General features: G+C 42.1%; 1 protein-coding gene across 1 annotated transcript; it reads left to right on the plus strand.

Moving 5' to 3' along the window:
- Positions 1 to 9,059: 9,059 nt before the first annotated feature.
- Positions 9,060 to 13,426, plus strand: LOC138947392 (uncharacterized). Its single transcript, XM_070318848.1, has 3 exons — positions 9,060 to 9,499; positions 10,048 to 10,174; positions 10,533 to 13,426. The coding sequence occupies exons 1-3, from the start codon at positions 9,084 to 9,086 to the stop codon at positions 13,350 to 13,352; spliced, it is 3,363 nt and encodes a 1,120-aa protein (XP_070174949.1). The 5' UTR covers positions 9,060 to 9,083; the 3' UTR covers positions 13,353 to 13,426.
- The last annotated feature ends 4,383 nt before the right edge of the window (positions 13,427 to 17,809 follow it).

Raw genomic sequence — 17,809 nt, forward strand, 5'->3', positions numbered from 1 at the left:
ATGATGATAACTAGTTTTAACGTCCTCTTAGAACTGCAACTTGCTTTAGGACAGGTAGAGTTAATATGCTTTATGTGGGGACAAGACACTGAACAAACATGCAACCAGAGAACACATATATGATCGTGTTATAATTATATCTGGAAGTCTTTTGCGATATTTCAAAATGGGGATGGAAGTAAAGATTGTGTACGCGGAATATGGTTGGACTGGAGCGGTTTTGTAGGCTTATTTTTTTAATTTTTGTTATGTGGGATATTGTTATATTTTTGGCTGAATAGGTAAGTAAATAGATAACTGGAAAAATAATACAATGAAGAAGAAAAAGCTCGGTGTGAGGAACGGAGATCAGGTTTTTTTTTAAAACAGATATCCTATTTCAGCCTTCTACTATTGAGAGACACAGGGTGTATGCTAGCTTCCATTGAAGCGTGCAATGTTTATCTAAAAAAAAACTCATGGGGTTTCAGGTTATGTTCGTTGACAAGGGTGTGTAGGTTGCAGAAATCTTGCTGGAGTGATTGGCAGCGGTCAAAGAGGTGTAACAAAGATATAAACTGTCCACATTCACAGAGACGGGGAAAGCACTTGTGAGCGCATCCATGGCCATCCGTGCGAATTCTGAGAAGTATTTTAAGGAGGGAGGTGGGGAGTGTAGGCCTGTTTTGTTTTGTTTGTCGGGGCAGAATAAGCCAACCATGGGCATTGCCTTCTATTTTCAATTCTGTTTCCCAGTGACGCCAGGCAACTTTGGCCATTTTGTGTTTTGCTCCCGTCTTTGTTAATTTTATGTCATGAAATGCTGCTTGATCTGTAACAGCCTCTTTTGCTTCTCTGTCAGCCATATCCTTGCCTCTGATCCATGTGTGTGAGGGGAAGTACGTAGCCTAAGGGTCAGTTCTGTTCAAGAGGCAATGATCTGGTGACAGAGGAACAATATTTCCGTCTGAAGCTCTTCTCGGTTTCTGGAACCATTTTGAAGAGCAGTTATGCTGGTTTTGAGTCGGAGAGAATCACGACTCTTGTTGGAGGTCGAGGGGGGTCATTGATATAGTGGCATGCTCTTAAGATAACGTAGCCAGCATTTCTGCAGTGAAAATGGACACATCCTTGTTGAGTTTAATTTTTTTTAACTTATTTTGAGGTCAGGAATGACAAAAGCACAGTCAGCTTGGTCATCATTTTTTTGGAGCCGTCAGTAAATATTTGTAGGTGATCTTTGTTATTGTTTGAGATTATTTCTTTTACTATTGATGAGACAAGTACAGGGTTATCTTTTTTTGTTACACCCAGATCATGATCAGGGATGATAATGGGGGATTCCATGAACCAAAATGGGAAGGGGTGAATGGGAATGTGGGCCATCCTACCTGGGTTTACCCCCACTTTCTTGAAATATCGGTTGAACATATAGTCTGCTAGTGGGATCGTTGCTTCGTGTATTTTGGGTGTTTTTCTTTTTAGGTTTTGGTAAGAGGCCGAGGTTATTGTGTCGAACTCAGCAGTGAGCTCTTCGTTCACAGCATTGTCAAAAGTACTTGCTCTTGATACGTACTGGGCCGACTTTAGTCTTCTTTCTTCATCGAGGGGCAGCCAGCCAGCCTCTTGATACACTAGTTTGTTTATGGAGTCTTTTGGGAGATCAAAGATGAGTTAGAGTGCAGCCATTTTGGCTCTTAGGCACAATAATAGCAAACTAAAGAAGGGGAAGGGAAACGAAAGGGAGGGTAAAAACCACGCACTTCTTTACTCAAACTTCATAAAACCGACTGTAAAACTAACACCGGCTATTCTCCTTTCTCAATCATTATCAAAATCGATCCTAAAACAAAACAAGTCGCGTAAGGCGAAAATACAACATTTAGTCAAGCTGTCGAACTCACAGAATGAAACTGAACGCAATGCAATTTTTCAGCAAGACCGTATACTCGTAGCATCGTCAGTCCACCGCTCGTGGCAAAGGCAGTGGAATTGACAAGAAGAGCGGGGTAGTAGTTGCTCTGAGAAGGACGGCACGCTTTTCTGTACCTCTCTTCGTTTTAACTTTCTGAGCGTGTTTTTAATCCAAACATATCATCTCTATATTTTTTTGGAATCAGGAACCGACAAGGAATAAGATGAAAGTGTTTTTAAATTGATTTCGAAAATTTAATTTTGATAAAAAAATTTATATTTTTATTTATATGTTTTTGGAATCAGAAAATGATGTCAGATGAAGAATAAGATGAACGTACATTTGGATCGTTTTATACATTTTTTTTCTACAATTTTTAGATTTTTAATGACCAAAGTCATTAATTAATTTTTAAGCCACCAAACTGAAATGCAATACCGAGGTCCGGCCTTTGTCGAAGATTGCTTGACTAGAATTTCAATTAATTTGATTGAAAAATGAGGGTGTGACAGTGCCGCCTCAACTTTACAAAAAGCCGGATATGACGTCATCAAAGGTATTTATCGAAAAAAATAAAAAAATGTCCGGGGATATCATACCCAGGAACTCTCATGTAAAATTTCATAAAGATCGGTTCAGTAGTTTGGTCTGAATCGCTCTACACACACACATGCACACGCACACACACACACACACACAAACTTGACTAAATGTAAAGAGACAGTATGTATTGCATCTAAACACGAGCTAAGTAAAACATTATCAGAAAAGGTAGAGCAAGAGAAATCCCAAAACTCAAATTCGAGTCACTGCAGTTCGTACTGTACAAGTTGAGAAAGTTGCAAGTCCAGTCAGTAGCCACCATCTCGGACGGATGTTTCGGGGAGGGGGGGGGGGGGGGGGGGGGAGTAGAACAAATGCCTATCTGTGGTCCTTCGCCGCTTCGAATTCCTTACAGGTCCCACACACATGGGAAAACGATTAACTCGGCCAGTAGCCTACCCCAGCAAAAGTGCAAAGGAATATAGAAGAAAACTAAAATCTGACCGCGCTAAATAGTCAGGTTAGAATGACCTACTTTCTCTGCTCAACGCACGGGCAATGCAGTCTCTCGTGTACACTGTACTGTGACAAGGCTCATAATTATAGAGACAATAAGAGATACCCCCAAAAATGTTTGTGCACTGCACTTTTTTTCACATTTATAAACTGATGATCAGTGTGTGTATGTGTGTGTTCAGTTGTGTGTGCGTGTGTGTGTGTCAGTTCAAGGGGTGTGTGTGTGTCACTGTGTGCCCGTGTGTGTGTGTGTGACGGTCAGTCAGTGTGTGCCCGTGTGTGTGTGTGTGTGTGTGACGGTCAGTCAGTGTCAGTCACAGTGTGTGTGTGTGTGTGTGTGTGTGTGCATGTGTGTGCATGTGTGTGTGCCGTGTGCAGTGACAGTGTGAATGTGTGTGACGGTGTGTGTGTATGATGTATGTGCAGTGTGTGTATGTGTGTGTGTGTGTGTGTGTGTGTGACCGTGCTGAGAGAGAAACTAGAGAGAGAGAGAGGGAGCCGATAATCGTCTGATTCTGCAGGTTCGGCACCAGGCTGATGAAAACGCAGAATAATCCATCAAAACAACACTCTAACATCAAGTTTTAGAAACCAGAAAAACTTATCGAAACTCCATAGGTTTCGTGGTGTTTTGCGCACTGCTGAAACGCGTTTAACACGACGTGAATCGCCGTGCGTTAATGTAGCGAAAACGTCCAAAACGCAGACACCCAAACTCGATGTTTTACTGTGTTTTGCAGCCCGCTAAAATCTCAGGGATTTTATTGCGTTACGGCAGTTTTTCTAACTTGATGTGAATCGCACAGGTATAATGCCACAAAATTCAGTTGATTAACTTCATGTTTCATGTTATATGCCACGTTATAGTGCCAAAACGTGACTTTTCGCCCAGTGGATGTGTTTTGTTGTTTAACGAGTTAGCTTGTGGTAGTTGAAATTGCTGATTTGTTTACGTATGCTTACGGCGTGCATTCTGTGGTTTGCAGGATGTCGGAGCGTGCGACGGGGTTTCAGTAGACGGGGTTTAGTTAGGTCTTTTTCTTTTTTAGTGGGTCGTAGATTTGTTTTTATAGACTAGGTTTTGTTAGTGAAGAGTAGTTAGATTTAGTGGAGAGATTTTGGTCAGATTTTGTTAGAGTTTTTGTAGATTTGGTTTTTTTTAAAGAATTGTTTTTTTAGGTTGTTTTTTAGATTTCGTTTGTGTAAATTAGAGTCTCATTGTGGGGTTTTTTGGATTAAAGTTGAGAGTGAGGATTTAGAGTAGAGTGTAGTTTGGGGAAAGGATTTGGTGTGTTTTAAAGGGTATTTTTAGGGAAAGAATGTAGTTTTAGAATGAAGAGTGAGAATATTGTTGTTTTTTTTAAGTTGTTTAGTCCTATACAGTGAAAGTTGTATTTGAAGATAAACCCCCGTTATCCCACATTTTCCCCATTTCATCGTATGGAATAAAAGAACCTGGGTAATATAACTTGTGTTGTCTGCTTTAGTGTTTGAGTTCAGTACGAAAGAGGAAAGTAGATTGGCACACGGTTACATTTGGCGCTGCGGAGCAAGGGTGGGTAGGGGGTGTTACTGTTAGGGCTAGGATTAGAGTAGGTTAGGGGACCCCGTCGCACAGGGAGAGGATGGCAGGCATGCAGTCCGGACGCGGGCTGGTGTTGAGGAGACGGGCGTGTGAGAAGTTGGAGGGAGTCCGGGCGTGACGTCGACGGATGCGGCTTTGTTGTCAACATTGCCATTTAGTTTGTTAATCCGGGGAAGAAAGGATTACAGTGATTAACATTTCTTTTTACTCTGTTAGTCCACAGAAGGACTTCAACGATTAACATTTCTTCGGACGTTTGTGAAAGACTGTTTGCACACCGTGCAAAGAGACAGAGTTGGGGAGTGGACCAGCCCCGGAAGAGTGTGTTCGATTATGTTGATTTGATATTATGACGGACATGTGTAGTTGTATGTTTGATTACGCTACATGGATGTGATGTGATTACTAACACTTGTGGTTGTATGTATGGGTGTTAGTGTGGTTTTTGTTGCAAGCCGTGTGCTTGAGGCGTGAGTTATGCGCTTGCCGGTTAATTTGTTTCAAGGATCGAAACATGGTGAACAACATAATGTTGAAATACCGTCATATCAGACATATTGAAGGATTGAGAAGGAAGGAAGGATTGTGAAGGAAGGAAGGATTGTGAAGGAAGGAAGGAAGGATTGTGAAGGAAGGAAGGAGAGTGATGGTGAAGAAGAGAAGGATATATATCATAGTAAACTTCATATACTGTAGACAGGGTGCCTGGGACGCATTCAACTTGTATCAGTTTACCACAAGGACGCCCAGAGGTGGTGGTATTTGACGGGTTTTATGTTGTCTCTAGCCGATTGTCTACGCGCACACATATATTATAATTTGTTTGAGTAATGGCGCCTCCAGCCTCGTACGCCTCAGGAGCAAAGTATGCTACCTGTAAGGGATTAGATAACCTTTTTCTTCCTTTGTGCTCTCTGCTATCGTTTGGTTTGTCTTTACTGTCTTCTCCGCTCCCACTTTCTAATTCTCTTGGCTGCACATTTTTAGGGATTCTTGGGTTTGTGTATGGCGTCTCCAGCCTCGTACGCCTCAGGAGCAAAGTATGCTACCTGTAAGGGATTAGATGACCTTTTTCTTCCTTTGTGCTCTCTGCTATCGTTTGGTTTGTCTTTACTGTCTTCTCTGCTCCCACTTTCTAATTCTCTTGGCTGCACTTTTTTACGGATTCTTTGGTTTGACAATGGCGTCTCCAGCCTCGTACGCCTCAGGAGCAAAGTATGCTACCTGTAAGGGATTAGATGACCTTTTTCTTCCTTTTTGCTCTCTGCTATCGTTTGGTTTGTCTTTACTGTCTTCTCCGCTCCCACTTTCTAATTCTCTTGGCTGCACTGTTTTTTTTAGGGATACTTTGGTTTGAGTAAGGGCGTCTCCAGCCTCGTACGCCTCAGGAGCAAAGTATGCTACCTGTAAGGGATTAGATAACCTTTTTCTTCCTTTTTGCTCTCTGCTGTCGTTTGGTTTGTCTTTACTGTTTTCTCCGCTCTCACTTTTACTGTCTCCTCTGCTCTCGCTTTCTATTTTCTTGGTGGTATTTTTTTTAGAATTTGAGTTCTGGTGCTTACTGATGTCTTTGTTTGAAGACAGTGTGTATACTGGTTTTGTTTATTAGAATTAATATTAGTGGATTTTTGAAGTAGATTCTGAAGGATTGTATGGTTGCCTATGAATACTCCTGTTGAATGGTTTAATTGTGATGAGTGACATGAGGTTATTGCTGATTTTTGACTAAAGGTTTGATATTCTGGGTGAGTTTTAAGGACTTCCAGTTTTTTTCATTGCCTTGGCAAGTGGTCATTTTGTTAGTTTATTAGAAGATTGTGTTGCCAAGTACAGTTGGGATACAAAGAGGGGACATGCATTGATAAATCGTAAAGGTTGTCAGTATTTTGTTCTGATGTATGCTCAAGAGAGATCAGATGCTTTGATAAATCGTAAAGATTGTCAACATTTTGTTCTGATGTATGCTCAAGAGAGATAAAATATTTGATAAGTCGTAAAGATTATCATTATTGGTTATCTGGCAAGTGGTGAACATAAATCTTTGTAAAGTGAACCATGGAACTGCCTCTGTTAAAGATGAGTTGTGATTTTTTGTCAACTTGTGTGAGTTGGATGTCGACAGGAGATATGATTATTGGCACGGGAAGGATTATGTGAAATGTGTATTTCAGAACATTTAATTTTGGAGAAATATTGTATTAGTCAGTTGATGGTTGTTTTTGTGTGAAAGTTTTTGAAATGATTTGAGGATGGAGAATATTATGTTCTTGGGAGGTTAAATATGTTTTTGAATTTTTTTGATTCTGGCATGTCGCCAGGAGACGACAGTCTAAGTTGGGGAGGATGTGAGCTTGGGAACGAGTTACGGTACACATGCACTTGTGTGCATCCGTGTGAACTCGTGGTACCTCTGTACTATCGGGGATCCATTAAGGTTTCCGAGACTGAGTTTCATTTCTATTGAATTGGTCTCGCGGAATAGCCGATTCTAAAATTTGCATAGGTAAAACGATTGTTTTTTTTGATACAAGCCTCTGGAGTTAATTTTGTGATTAATGTTTTTGTGAACAAGAAACAATTGACAGGTGGCTTTATTCCATCTCCTTTTTTCCCTCCGCCGCGATGTAAAGTTGAATAGTTGAAGTTGACGTTAGGCACTAATTAAAGAAAGTGGGGCTGCCTAACACCCCTCGAGTGGAATGGGTTAATCTTGTGACACCGGTGCACAGGATGTGAACGCTAAAACTGTGCTTTTGCTTGGAATCTTTGAGGGAAGAAGAGCGTGTATTTGGTGCGGCGTGTTTTTAATGCCGTTGTTTTGTGACATGTCTGTCACGGCCGGAAATCTTTCCGGAATGTGAGGATTCTTTTGCTGGTAGGTTAAAACAATTTTCTTTCTGTAAATGGGTAGGCGGTGAAAAGAATAATATGCTGCTTGGGGGGAGGATATATTTGAATGTTCAAGTAGATTGTTTTGTGAGTTGGAATGGTGGGGAAGATTTTTGATGTGTGAATGCTTTAGAAGACCGTTGTTTGAGAGAACGGTATATGTATTGTAGGCATGTTATTTGGTAGGAATGATGTGTTTTGTTGTTTAACGAGTTAGCTTGTGGTAGTTGAAATTGCTGATTTGTTTACGTATGCTTACGGCGTGCATTCTGTGGTTTGCAGGATGTCGGAGCGTGCGACGGGGTTTCAGTAGACGGGGTTTAGTTAGGTCTTTTTCTTTTTTAGTGGGTCGTAGATTTGTTTTTATAGACTAGGTTTTGTTAGTGAAGAGTAGTTAGATTTAGTGGAGAGATTTTGGTCAGATTTTGTTAGAGTTTTTGTAGATTTGGTTTTTTTTAAAGAATTGTTTTTTTAGGTTGTTTTTTTAGATTTCGTTTGTGTAAATTAGAGTCTCATTGTGGGTTTTTTTGGATTAAAGTTGAGAGTGAGGATTTAGAGTAGAGTGTAGTTTGGGGAAAGGATTTGGTGTGTTTTAAAGGGTATTTTTAGGGAAAGAATGTAGTTTTAGAATGAAGAGTGAGAATATTGTTGTTTTTTTTAAGTTGTTTAGTCCTATACAGTGAAAGTTGTATTTGAAGATAAACCCCCGTTATCCCACATTTTCCCCATTTCATCGTATGGAATAAAAGAACCTGGGTAATATAACTTGTGTTGTCTGCTTTAGTGTTTGAGTTCAGTACGAAAGAGGAAAGTAGATTGGCACACGGTTACATAGATATAAAGTATTCCAACAATAAACCTAGTGAAGTATTTTGCGAAGACAGAATGCAAATTCGTCTAGGCAGGTTTCATGGTATTCGGCCATTTTGATAGTCTCAGATTTGCTTAGTCTTTTAAATCCATATCTGTGAGAATCTGCTGTATTTGTTGTATTAACATGCAAACTAGTTGTTGTTTAAATACTTTTTTGAAAATAAAAGTTGAAATTTTTGATAATGTGTTTATTTATGCGCGTGTGAATGGTGGCGATCGTCAAAATACGGACGGATGAATTTACTTTTGCCACAGCATCACTAAACAAAGAACTAAATTCCAACACATACATGCACAAGTATCAATGCTGTGGTGGTTGAGAGTGCCAGAACACATTGAAATGATTGTTTTTCAACAACAATCGATATCCATAACACAAATTCTAACTTATACTAGCTCCGCAAAAAAAATGTATGGGGATTCGGATCTGTCCGTCCGCATAGCGATATCAAGAGCATCGAAACTAATTGTGATTTCACAGGACAAAAACACAAGTTTACCTAATTTTGTATACTGTAAATACAAGTTTGTGCACCCTTGAAGTGAGTTATAAGGCCAAAAAAAAAATTGTCTGTTTAGGGTAACCCGACCGACCCTATCGATTTGGCGCCGACCCAAAAACTTTTTTTTGATTTCAAAAAAAAAAGAAAAAAAAAAGAGGTAAAAATGCTAAAAAGAGACATTTGGCGTTTCATTAGGAACGAAAGTGAGCGTCGCGCGCCATACTGGAAGTAACCAAGCATTAAGATTAGCCTCCCTTGTCATCACAGAAGTGAAAAAAAAATGGCTACGCATCGCGAAATCAGTGCAGCGAGTGCCAAAGCCGGCACCTGTTATGCAATTGTTTTTCAAAAGTGTGACCATCTTGAACAAACGAAATTAATAAGTAGATACCCAACATCAACAACACTTCACTACATCTACGAAGACATTCATTCCGACCTTCTTAAGGGTTACGAGGTTCAGTGTTTGGGATCGGAATCTCTTTCTGGTGAGAACGGCTTTGAACTGGACTGGGGCCTTTCGCTTGGCGAGTTAAAATCCTTCAATATCAAGTCACTTCACTTCAAGTGCAGCCAAATTGTCGATGCTGATGTGGAAGCGACCGAAATGCCATCAGTTTCACAACCGGCTAACGCTTTTCAAGTGCTGATGGGCTCTGCAAAAGCACGATCGCTACCCAAACCGAAAGCAGAAAGGTCAGTGAGTTTTCCAATTTTATTTTTAACTTTCACTTTCTCACATTAAACGTAGAATTTGTATTAATTAGACATTATGACTGAAAGACATAGACATTATTTATTCATTCAAACAAACATGCACAGATGACAAGGCTACCAATTTTAATAGAAACCAAGCATTTTTTGTTTTGTTTTGTTGTTGTTGTTGTAAACATCGAGTTGCTTCCTTTCAGTGCAGAAAATAAAGGAACACTCACCTACACCAACAAAAAGGGACAAATCAACCACAAAAATGTATAACAGTCATCATTTCATCCCCATGAACAAATAATATACAGCACTGTTCCACCACACTGTACAAGTACATTATTAAAGTAACATATGTTTTAAAAAAAATGCCACAACAATTAACTGACAACTTTCCATACACTCTGCAACAAGGTCCAATTTGTAGAGTACTCTCTCTCTCTCTCTCTCTCTCTCTCTCTCTCTCTCTCTCTCTCTCTCTCTCTCTCTCTCTCTCTCTCTCTCGTTTTAAATAGATTCTTTTTGAATTTGAATTGCAGCTGTGGGAAGACCTCTGGACTGAATCGGAAGGACGAGCTGTATGATGATGTCCTGAACTACCTGGCAGCAAAGGGAGCAGATTTTTCACAAGTTACAGCTGACCAAGAAGGAGCTTATTTTACACAGGTACTCCAACTTTGTTTCAAACAGTGTCAGTGTTGTTTTGTTCTTGGGTTTCTTGTGTATGTGTGTGTGTTTGTGTGTGTTTGTGTGTGTCTGTGTCTCTGAGTGCTTTTTTCAATGACATTTGACGTAATTTTGATGCTATTGGATGCAGTTAAAATTGAACATTCTCTCTCTCTCTCTCTCTCTCTCTCTCTCTCTCTCTCTCTCTCTCTCTCTCTCTCTCTCTCTCTCTCTCTCTCTCTCTCATACTCTCTCATACACAAATCAACAGATGCCAAAAATCCGAAAGTCTTGCAAACAATGGGCGTTGTGTCTTTATTCTTCATCCTCAAACAATTTTTTTTATCTGTTTTGACAGGTTCTGACCAACGCCCTGTGGTATGCCACCTCTCACCATCTCACCATCAACGACAGAGCCAACAAAGTTCACGGCGTGCTTCCTATTCCTGAAGAGTTTGAGCAGTTTGCTGGCTACAATGAGATTAAGAGAAAGAAGATCAAAGCACTCCAGCTTCACAAGGCAACTCTTAGTGATCATGCTGAGGTTCTCTTTAGTCTTGTGAACAAGTCTTACATGTCCAGCACAGCAGGTCTTAAACTTGTCCGTTCTGAAGTTACAAAGCTTGCAATGTGCTTTTCTGCATACGCGAACTATCTGTCAAAGCAGACTGATGAGGTACAAGGGAACGCTGCACGCTCTCGTCCATGTAGAACTGTGGATGAACATACAACTGTCGAGGCCAGAACAGCTTCCGTGTCCAAGGTTTCAAAACAATATGTACTCCTGGATGCAGCTGTTCGTAACGCAGGGGTGAACAACCCATTTGTTTTTGACGAGGAAGTGCACATCACAGAGCCTTTCACAAACAACATGCAAAGGCACAGATTTTGGGAGGGAGTTGAATTGTCTGTGCCAATTGATGTCCTCAAATTCTCCCCTGGTGGACCGTTGTTAACAACCACGGGTGTGTCACAGACTGACCCAAACAGAAATGAGAGTGAAATGTTGACACAAGCTGCCCGCATGGTTGCAAAAATGCGCCCGAATCTGCAAGAGTGCCATACGAGAGCAATGCGACGATCATTCAGGGAGAAAGTGAAAAACGTTGCTAAAATTACACCCTCTGTTGTTGACTTTATCTACACTCAACTGGCACTGGATAGGTCAACAACAAATAACCCGGAAATGCAACAACGACTGAAAATGTTGTTCCTAGGAGAGGAGGGCTTACTGCCAGATCTTAGGCACCTAAACCCTGGGCGTCCTTCAGGACACTTTGACATTTTTTTTCAAAAACTGTACGCTCAGGTTGAAGCCGTGACAGCAGCAAACGACAGACGACATGGCCAAGCCCACATGAGTGAGTGGATATCTCTGAGAGACATGATAGATAAGGCTGCAGCAGACCTTCCCCAAGGTACACCAATTCCTTCCAAATCGTTGGTCCGCCTGCAATTCATGCCAACCAATCCATACACCAAAACTGCTCTGAGTTTCACATCAAAGATACCCGCTCAACACAAGATTCAGCGACGTCAACTTCGTACTCACCACATTGATGGACACTACTGCGCAGCATTGTTTCGGTATCTAAAACACAAAACGGTGGAGCTTGGTGAAGACGCAATGCTTGTCTGTTGTGATGACAAGGCCAAGGTGAAGGTAGGAGAGCCGGGAAGCCCCGTGTCAACAGGTGTGAGGGGCAAAGAGAGCATAGCACCAGTGAACACAACCCTTGTAGCACTGGACCATGATATGACTAAGGCTTCAGTGACACCAAGTGTCATTCTTCATGTCGGCCTCAAAGCAAATGCCACTCCGAACGATTCTTTTGTACGAGGAAAAGTAACAACAGCTATCAATGACTCGGCATTCCAGGCAGCGTCACCATTTCGGCATGCTGCCATGCTCGCAAAAGTGATAGAGAAAGATGGAGCCCCTCATGTTCTGTTGAAATACACAGATGGTGGAACTGACCAACGCAACACTTTGGAATCGGTCAAGTGTGCAACAATCTGCCTGTTCAGTGAGTTTTCCTTCGACATGGTTGTGAGTGTTCGATGTGCTCCAGGCCAAAGTTACATCAACCCTGCAGAAAGGGTGATGTCCCTCCTGAACTTAGGCTTACAAAACTGTGCCACAGAACGATCAGCGATGGATGAAGCATCAGAGAAAATCATCAAGACATGCAACTCGGTCAGTTCCATCAGAGACTCTGAGAAAAAAAATCCTAACATGAAACAACAGTGGATGGAGTCCATTGAGCCTGTCCAAGCTGCAATTGCATCAAGATTCCGACGTCTCAAGCTCAAAGATGAGCCAGTGGCTGTGATTGACCCGGTTTCTGAGGAAAACATCGACGCACTGCAACGGCACCTGCGAGAGTTGTTTCCCAGCCTACATCTAGGAAAGCTGCAAAAGTTACACACACAACGCTGCAATGAGTACATGGCATGGAAGGTCGCACATTGCCATGAAACACAATACACTTTCCAAGTAAGAAAATGTGACGACGTCAAATGCTGCCCAAAGGCAACAGTGTCGACCTCCTGGCTGCCAGAGCCAGTCCTTGCTGACAAAACAGAGGAACACTTCCTGCCTTATGAAGAAGTTAAAGACACAGAGCCAACTGAAAAAGACAGGCCATCACTTAAAAGGAAACAAGACTGTTCCAAAACTGTTCTATCAGCAAAAACTGGCTCTGCTTCAAAGAGTTCTCACGGTGAACCAGCAGTAAGTGCAGCAAACAGTCGTGCTGTTGAGGAAACACACTTTCTGTCAGCACAAACAGCAAGAGCAACGGCTGAGTGTGTAGAGTGCCAGAAACCAAGAGTGGTTTATTCAAGTAAGAAGCTGAACCAACGCCAACAGGTCCTTCTTGCTAGTTCTCTCAGTGAATTTGAGTATTCATGTGGATCCCAGTTGTTCCCTCCGTCATGTGGTTCACTTTTGAAGGAACTTGTCTTGCGTCCCAACATCACCTGTGCAACCCCCATTGAGTTACCCTATTATGGTGCTGATTTGGGGAGGAAAGATCTCTGTGCTTACTGTGGGGAGCAGGATGCTTACACAGACCAGGAACTAAAGAAGTGTTTCAAAACAGTGCTGCCTATCTGCCGTTCTTGTGCAACACAGAACACACCCATCACTCAGAGGCCATTTGGCAGAAAGAAGTGAACTAGCACAAACCCAATCTTTCATCCATTGCATCTCTAGAACTATGTCAACTGTTTGTGCGTTTTTTTGTTGTTATTTTTTTTTTGGGGGGGGGGGGTGTTTTTGTGAGTGTGTGTGTGTGTTAAAGTTCATCAAAGTGTCACATGAAAATGATTTCACCACGACATTTTGAGATTGTTGACTAAAACTTTTAAAGTGTACTCGACAGGCAGAAAGGATGCTAAATGATTTCACCCAAGTAAACATTTGAAGTCTGTGGACTTTTTGCAGGATGTAAAAAAGACACAGGTCTAGATACAAAACAAAGTAGAGGAAAATCCTGTTTCAGTTTGAGATTCTTGTTTAAACTGTGTAGTGCTAGGACTAGCTGCAGAATAGGGGCTGAATTGTTCGGATTGGTATACCAACATGATACTTTATACAGTTAAAAAGACATCTCTCAGGATCCAAATGCCAGGGAGGGGCAACTTCTAAATGGTCTATGAACGAAAATATGACCTGTTTAGTAAGCATACCCTCAAAACGCACTTTTGCAGAAGGTGAACATTCAAAACACCAGTTCTTTGTAACTAAGAGTTTAGTTTACCTTTGAATTAACATTTATGTTTGCCTGTACCATGTTTCTAACATCAGGACTATAAACACACTGCAGGGGCGGATCCAGGGGGGGGGGGTTCCGGGGTTTCCGGACCCCCCCCCCCCCCTGCAACCTAAAAAAAAAAAAAAAGTATTAAAAAAATACATTTAAAAATAAAAAGAAACTGAAGGCTCAAATTGCACCAGATTCCTCTATTTTCCTTGATTTTTATCAACATTTTCCGGGGGGGGGTGGGCATGCCCCCGGGCCCCCCTAGGAGCTGGCCTTTGTCTTCTAAATGACGGTTTCGGAAGGTATTTGGGTAATTTGCTGGCTCAGGTTGCACCAGATCGGTCAATTTTCCTTTTATTGGTAATCTAATTTGTCTTCTTAAATTTACTTTTTGACGGTGTATTAGGGGAAGTTTCTTGGCTCAGATTGCACCAGATTGCTCCATTTTCGCGCACACAACTAAACGCTTCGCGTCGTCGAATTGTCCCTTTAGGAAATTTGGAAACCTCCATGATGTGATCCGCCCCTGCACTGGCTATTGACGTTTTATAATTATATACAAATGAATCGGTTTTCTTTTCAAGAACGGTACCGTCTAGTAACAATCGCAAGCTTGCACATTGACTATTAAAATTATGCAAATGACAAATATATTCTTGCTAGTTGCTATCTTTTTGGAATGGGTTCATGATTCTGCTTTATTTTAAAGCAAAGACAGATTTTTTGTTTGTTTGTTTGCTTAACGCCCAGCCGACCACGAAGGGCCATATCAGGGCGGTGCTGCTTTGACATATAACGTGCGCCACACACAAGACAGAAGTCGCAGCACAGGCTTCATGTCTCACCCAGTCACATTATTCTGACACCGGACCAACCAGTTCTAGCACTAACCCCATAATGCCAGACGCCAGGCGGAGCAGCCACTAGATTGCCAATTTTAAAGTCTTAGGTATGACCCGGCCGTGGTTTGAACCCACGACCTCCCGATCACGGAGCGGACGCCTTACCACTAGGCCAACCGTGCCGGTACAAAGACAGATGACACTACGACACTACATACTGATGTAAAACATACTGTCTACAGATAAATTCTCAACAAGGTTGTAGAGGCCCTCCTATTTACAAATACTGTACACGAAGCTGTATTTCTACTATTTGTTAACAAAGAAATGCATTTCATGCATAATGCCAGAGTTTGAAAAAGAAACCCGTAAACATAGTTTCTTCTATATCCATAGCGATTTACTCTCATAACCGGTTCATGAATTCAGTCTTTCAGTCACACTGGCATTTGCCTTCACAGAAGCAAAGAGCAGTGCAGGGGACACCCGCTGTGGCACAGCTACACGGACCTCTACAACCTTTCTTGCAGCTGCATTTTACTAGTTCAGAGCAGATCTTAGATGCATCTGGAAGTGATGTCCAAACAGGCGAATAAGTTCCATCAACTTCTTCCCAGCCCCAGCTTGCAGGATCTGGAATCTCTGGCTGCGGAATGAGAGCTTCCTTCCAGATGAGTGCATGCAGGATCGCTCTTTTCGTGTGTTCAAGAAGAGCAGCTTGAGTGGGTTGGGTGTTTTCCAGCATGCGCCCTTTCTTCGTGAACAGGTGTTTTCTGGCATCGTTCACCTTGTCGGAAACACTGGTCTTGTCGAACATCAACGAGACAAAGCGCTCAATCTGGCTGAACTTGTCCGGTGATGCAAGCACCCAAAGGAACAGCTGTGAATTCTGGATCAGACATCCACACTTCCCAGCATCTCTTCTTACTGACACCAAAGAAAGATGACACAGTGTCGCAGCCAGTCAGAGAATGAAACATCAGAGGTGCTGCTGATTTCTCTGGGCGTAGTCGTGAATAGGCAGAAGACGATAGTGGGATCCAGCACAAATGCAACCCACAGGTTTTCCAGCTGGAGGGAATGGTAGTGAGCTGTTGCAAGCACCACTACATCAGTGTCTACATTCCTGATCATGACGTCAGTGTGATTCATTCTGGCCAGGTCAGAACAGTGTACAACCAGTCTGGTGTCAGCCTCTACGTGTGAACAAGGGGACAGCCTGGCTCTTTGGTCCTCACTAATGTCACTAGAACTAACAAAGTCCACACCTTGTGTTGCAATGACCACTTTCCCGTCTTCCTTGACGAGCTTCAGATTTTCAGACAGGATGAAACAGCTCTTCTTTGTTTTGACTGTTCGTAGGAATTCTGGCCAGTTGCGTGGCAGAGCAACGTCTCCTTTCACTCTTCTCCTCATGCCAGAGCCTCGTTTCTTCCTCACTGATGACTTCAGACTGTTGTCACGGTAACAGTCCCAAACAATGTCAACGCGATCAGCGTTAGACAGGCACATCAGGACATATGCTAAAAAGACAGAATCACTGTACTCTTGGAATGTTTGTGCTTGGCGTGGCTTCAGAATGTGCACCAGCGCAGCACCATCAATGAGAACAGCTGATACTTGTAGTTCAGTGAGTACTGGGTCATGAGTTTTCTCAAACCAGTGCAGGAGATCGCTTTTGTTGCCGTGGCGCAATTCTCCAGAATCTGAGATTGATGGAGGGAATGACTGGTTTTCGTGCTGAAAGAATTCATCAAGGTCTCCTCCTCTAGCCTGACATCCAACATACAATCTTGCAAACAAACCACAGTTGGTCTTGGCTGTCTTCAGCTTCAGATTCTTGGTCATCTGAGTAGACTTGTTCTGATTTCTGAAAAGGGCTACTCTGTTAAGGTGAATTGGGTCTGACAGTGGCTTTGACCTTTGCAGCAGCCTTTCAGCTAGTTTCAACCGGCTCAATCTGGCCGAATGATCTTATCATGGCTTACCCGTGAAGTGCAAAACCCTCGTCTGGCCATGTGAGCCAGTCCCAACATCGTGAGACGTGACTTGTTGTCAACTTGAGGGTCAATCTTCAAAGCAGCTTCCCGAATATGTGACTCAAGCTGGTATGTAGAACCTCTAGAAAGATTTCCAGTTTTGCCACAGTTAAACATACAGGACTCTTGTGGAGAAACTTGCCCACTCTCTCTGCGTGATCTCTTTCCTGTCTCGCCTTCATCTTTTTCAGCTTCATCATGCCGTCTCTTTTCAGCTCTGTCCAACATTCTTTGAGTTAGCACGGCAGTTCTTGTGCCACCTAGCTCCATGTTTGGCTAACGAATACGCAATCCCTGACCCATCATTGAATTTGTCTATTTTCAGTGATGACTGAAACGCTTCAACTGCTTTAAAACCTTTTAAATGTCTCTCTGCTGTGCTGTAGCTTTCTTTGGTGTGATTTATCAGCTTTTCTGTTGTGTCCTTCTGGCAAAAGATGCACAGGCTCCACTCCATGTGTTTACTCACGCCGCTTGCCATGTCTTCACTGCTTCAGTCTGAACACACACTGTTAAGTAACGTGTTAGATATACACATTATTTAGGTCCCTGGGCTCACCTGTATATCACCAAAGCTTTGGTGTGTTCCCTGGTCAATTCAAGCTTATTATTTACTTTCTTTTGTCTCTATTTGGGAGCACCTACAAATATAGCCTAACCCGAAGGTTCCAAAATATGATTTTTGGCTCATTTTTCAACCATTTATTTCTTTTTTCACTTAAAGGCATTAAAAAGACAACAACAACCCAATAATATGGATTTATTATGTTTATTCAGTCTTATATTATAGTTTATATGTGTTAAAACGCCCAAACTGTGTGTTTGACATTGTTCGCGACTAGGCACTCAGTTGCCTAGCAACCAAATTTACCAGAGGACAAAAATTGCTTGCCCCCCCCTGGAATTTACATTCTTGGGATGTCTTTTAACAGCACACCAAATGATATGTTGGTATACAAATTTGAACAATCGTTTCAACTGGGGACC

Source organism: Littorina saxatilis, linkage group LG14, assembly GCF_037325665.1.
Source record: "Littorina saxatilis isolate snail1 linkage group LG14, US_GU_Lsax_2.0, whole genome shotgun sequence".
NCBI lineage: Eukaryota > Metazoa > Mollusca > Gastropoda > Littorinimorpha > Littorinidae > Littorina > Littorina saxatilis.

Bases quoted from the DNA above. Each gene is read 5' to 3' on its own strand.
- LOC138947392 (XM_070318848.1), top strand. From the start codon at position 9,084: ATGGCTACGCATCGCGAAATCAGTGCAGCGAGTGCCAAAGCCGGCACC. The intron at 9,500-10,047 runs GTCAGTGAGTTT...TTTGAATTGCAG, and splicing joins CCCAAACCGAAAGCAGAAAG to CTGTGGGAAGACCTCTGGAC. The intron at 10,175-10,532 runs GTACTCCAACTT...CTGTTTTGACAG, and splicing joins AAGGAGCTTATTTTACACAG to GTTCTGACCAACGCCCTGTG.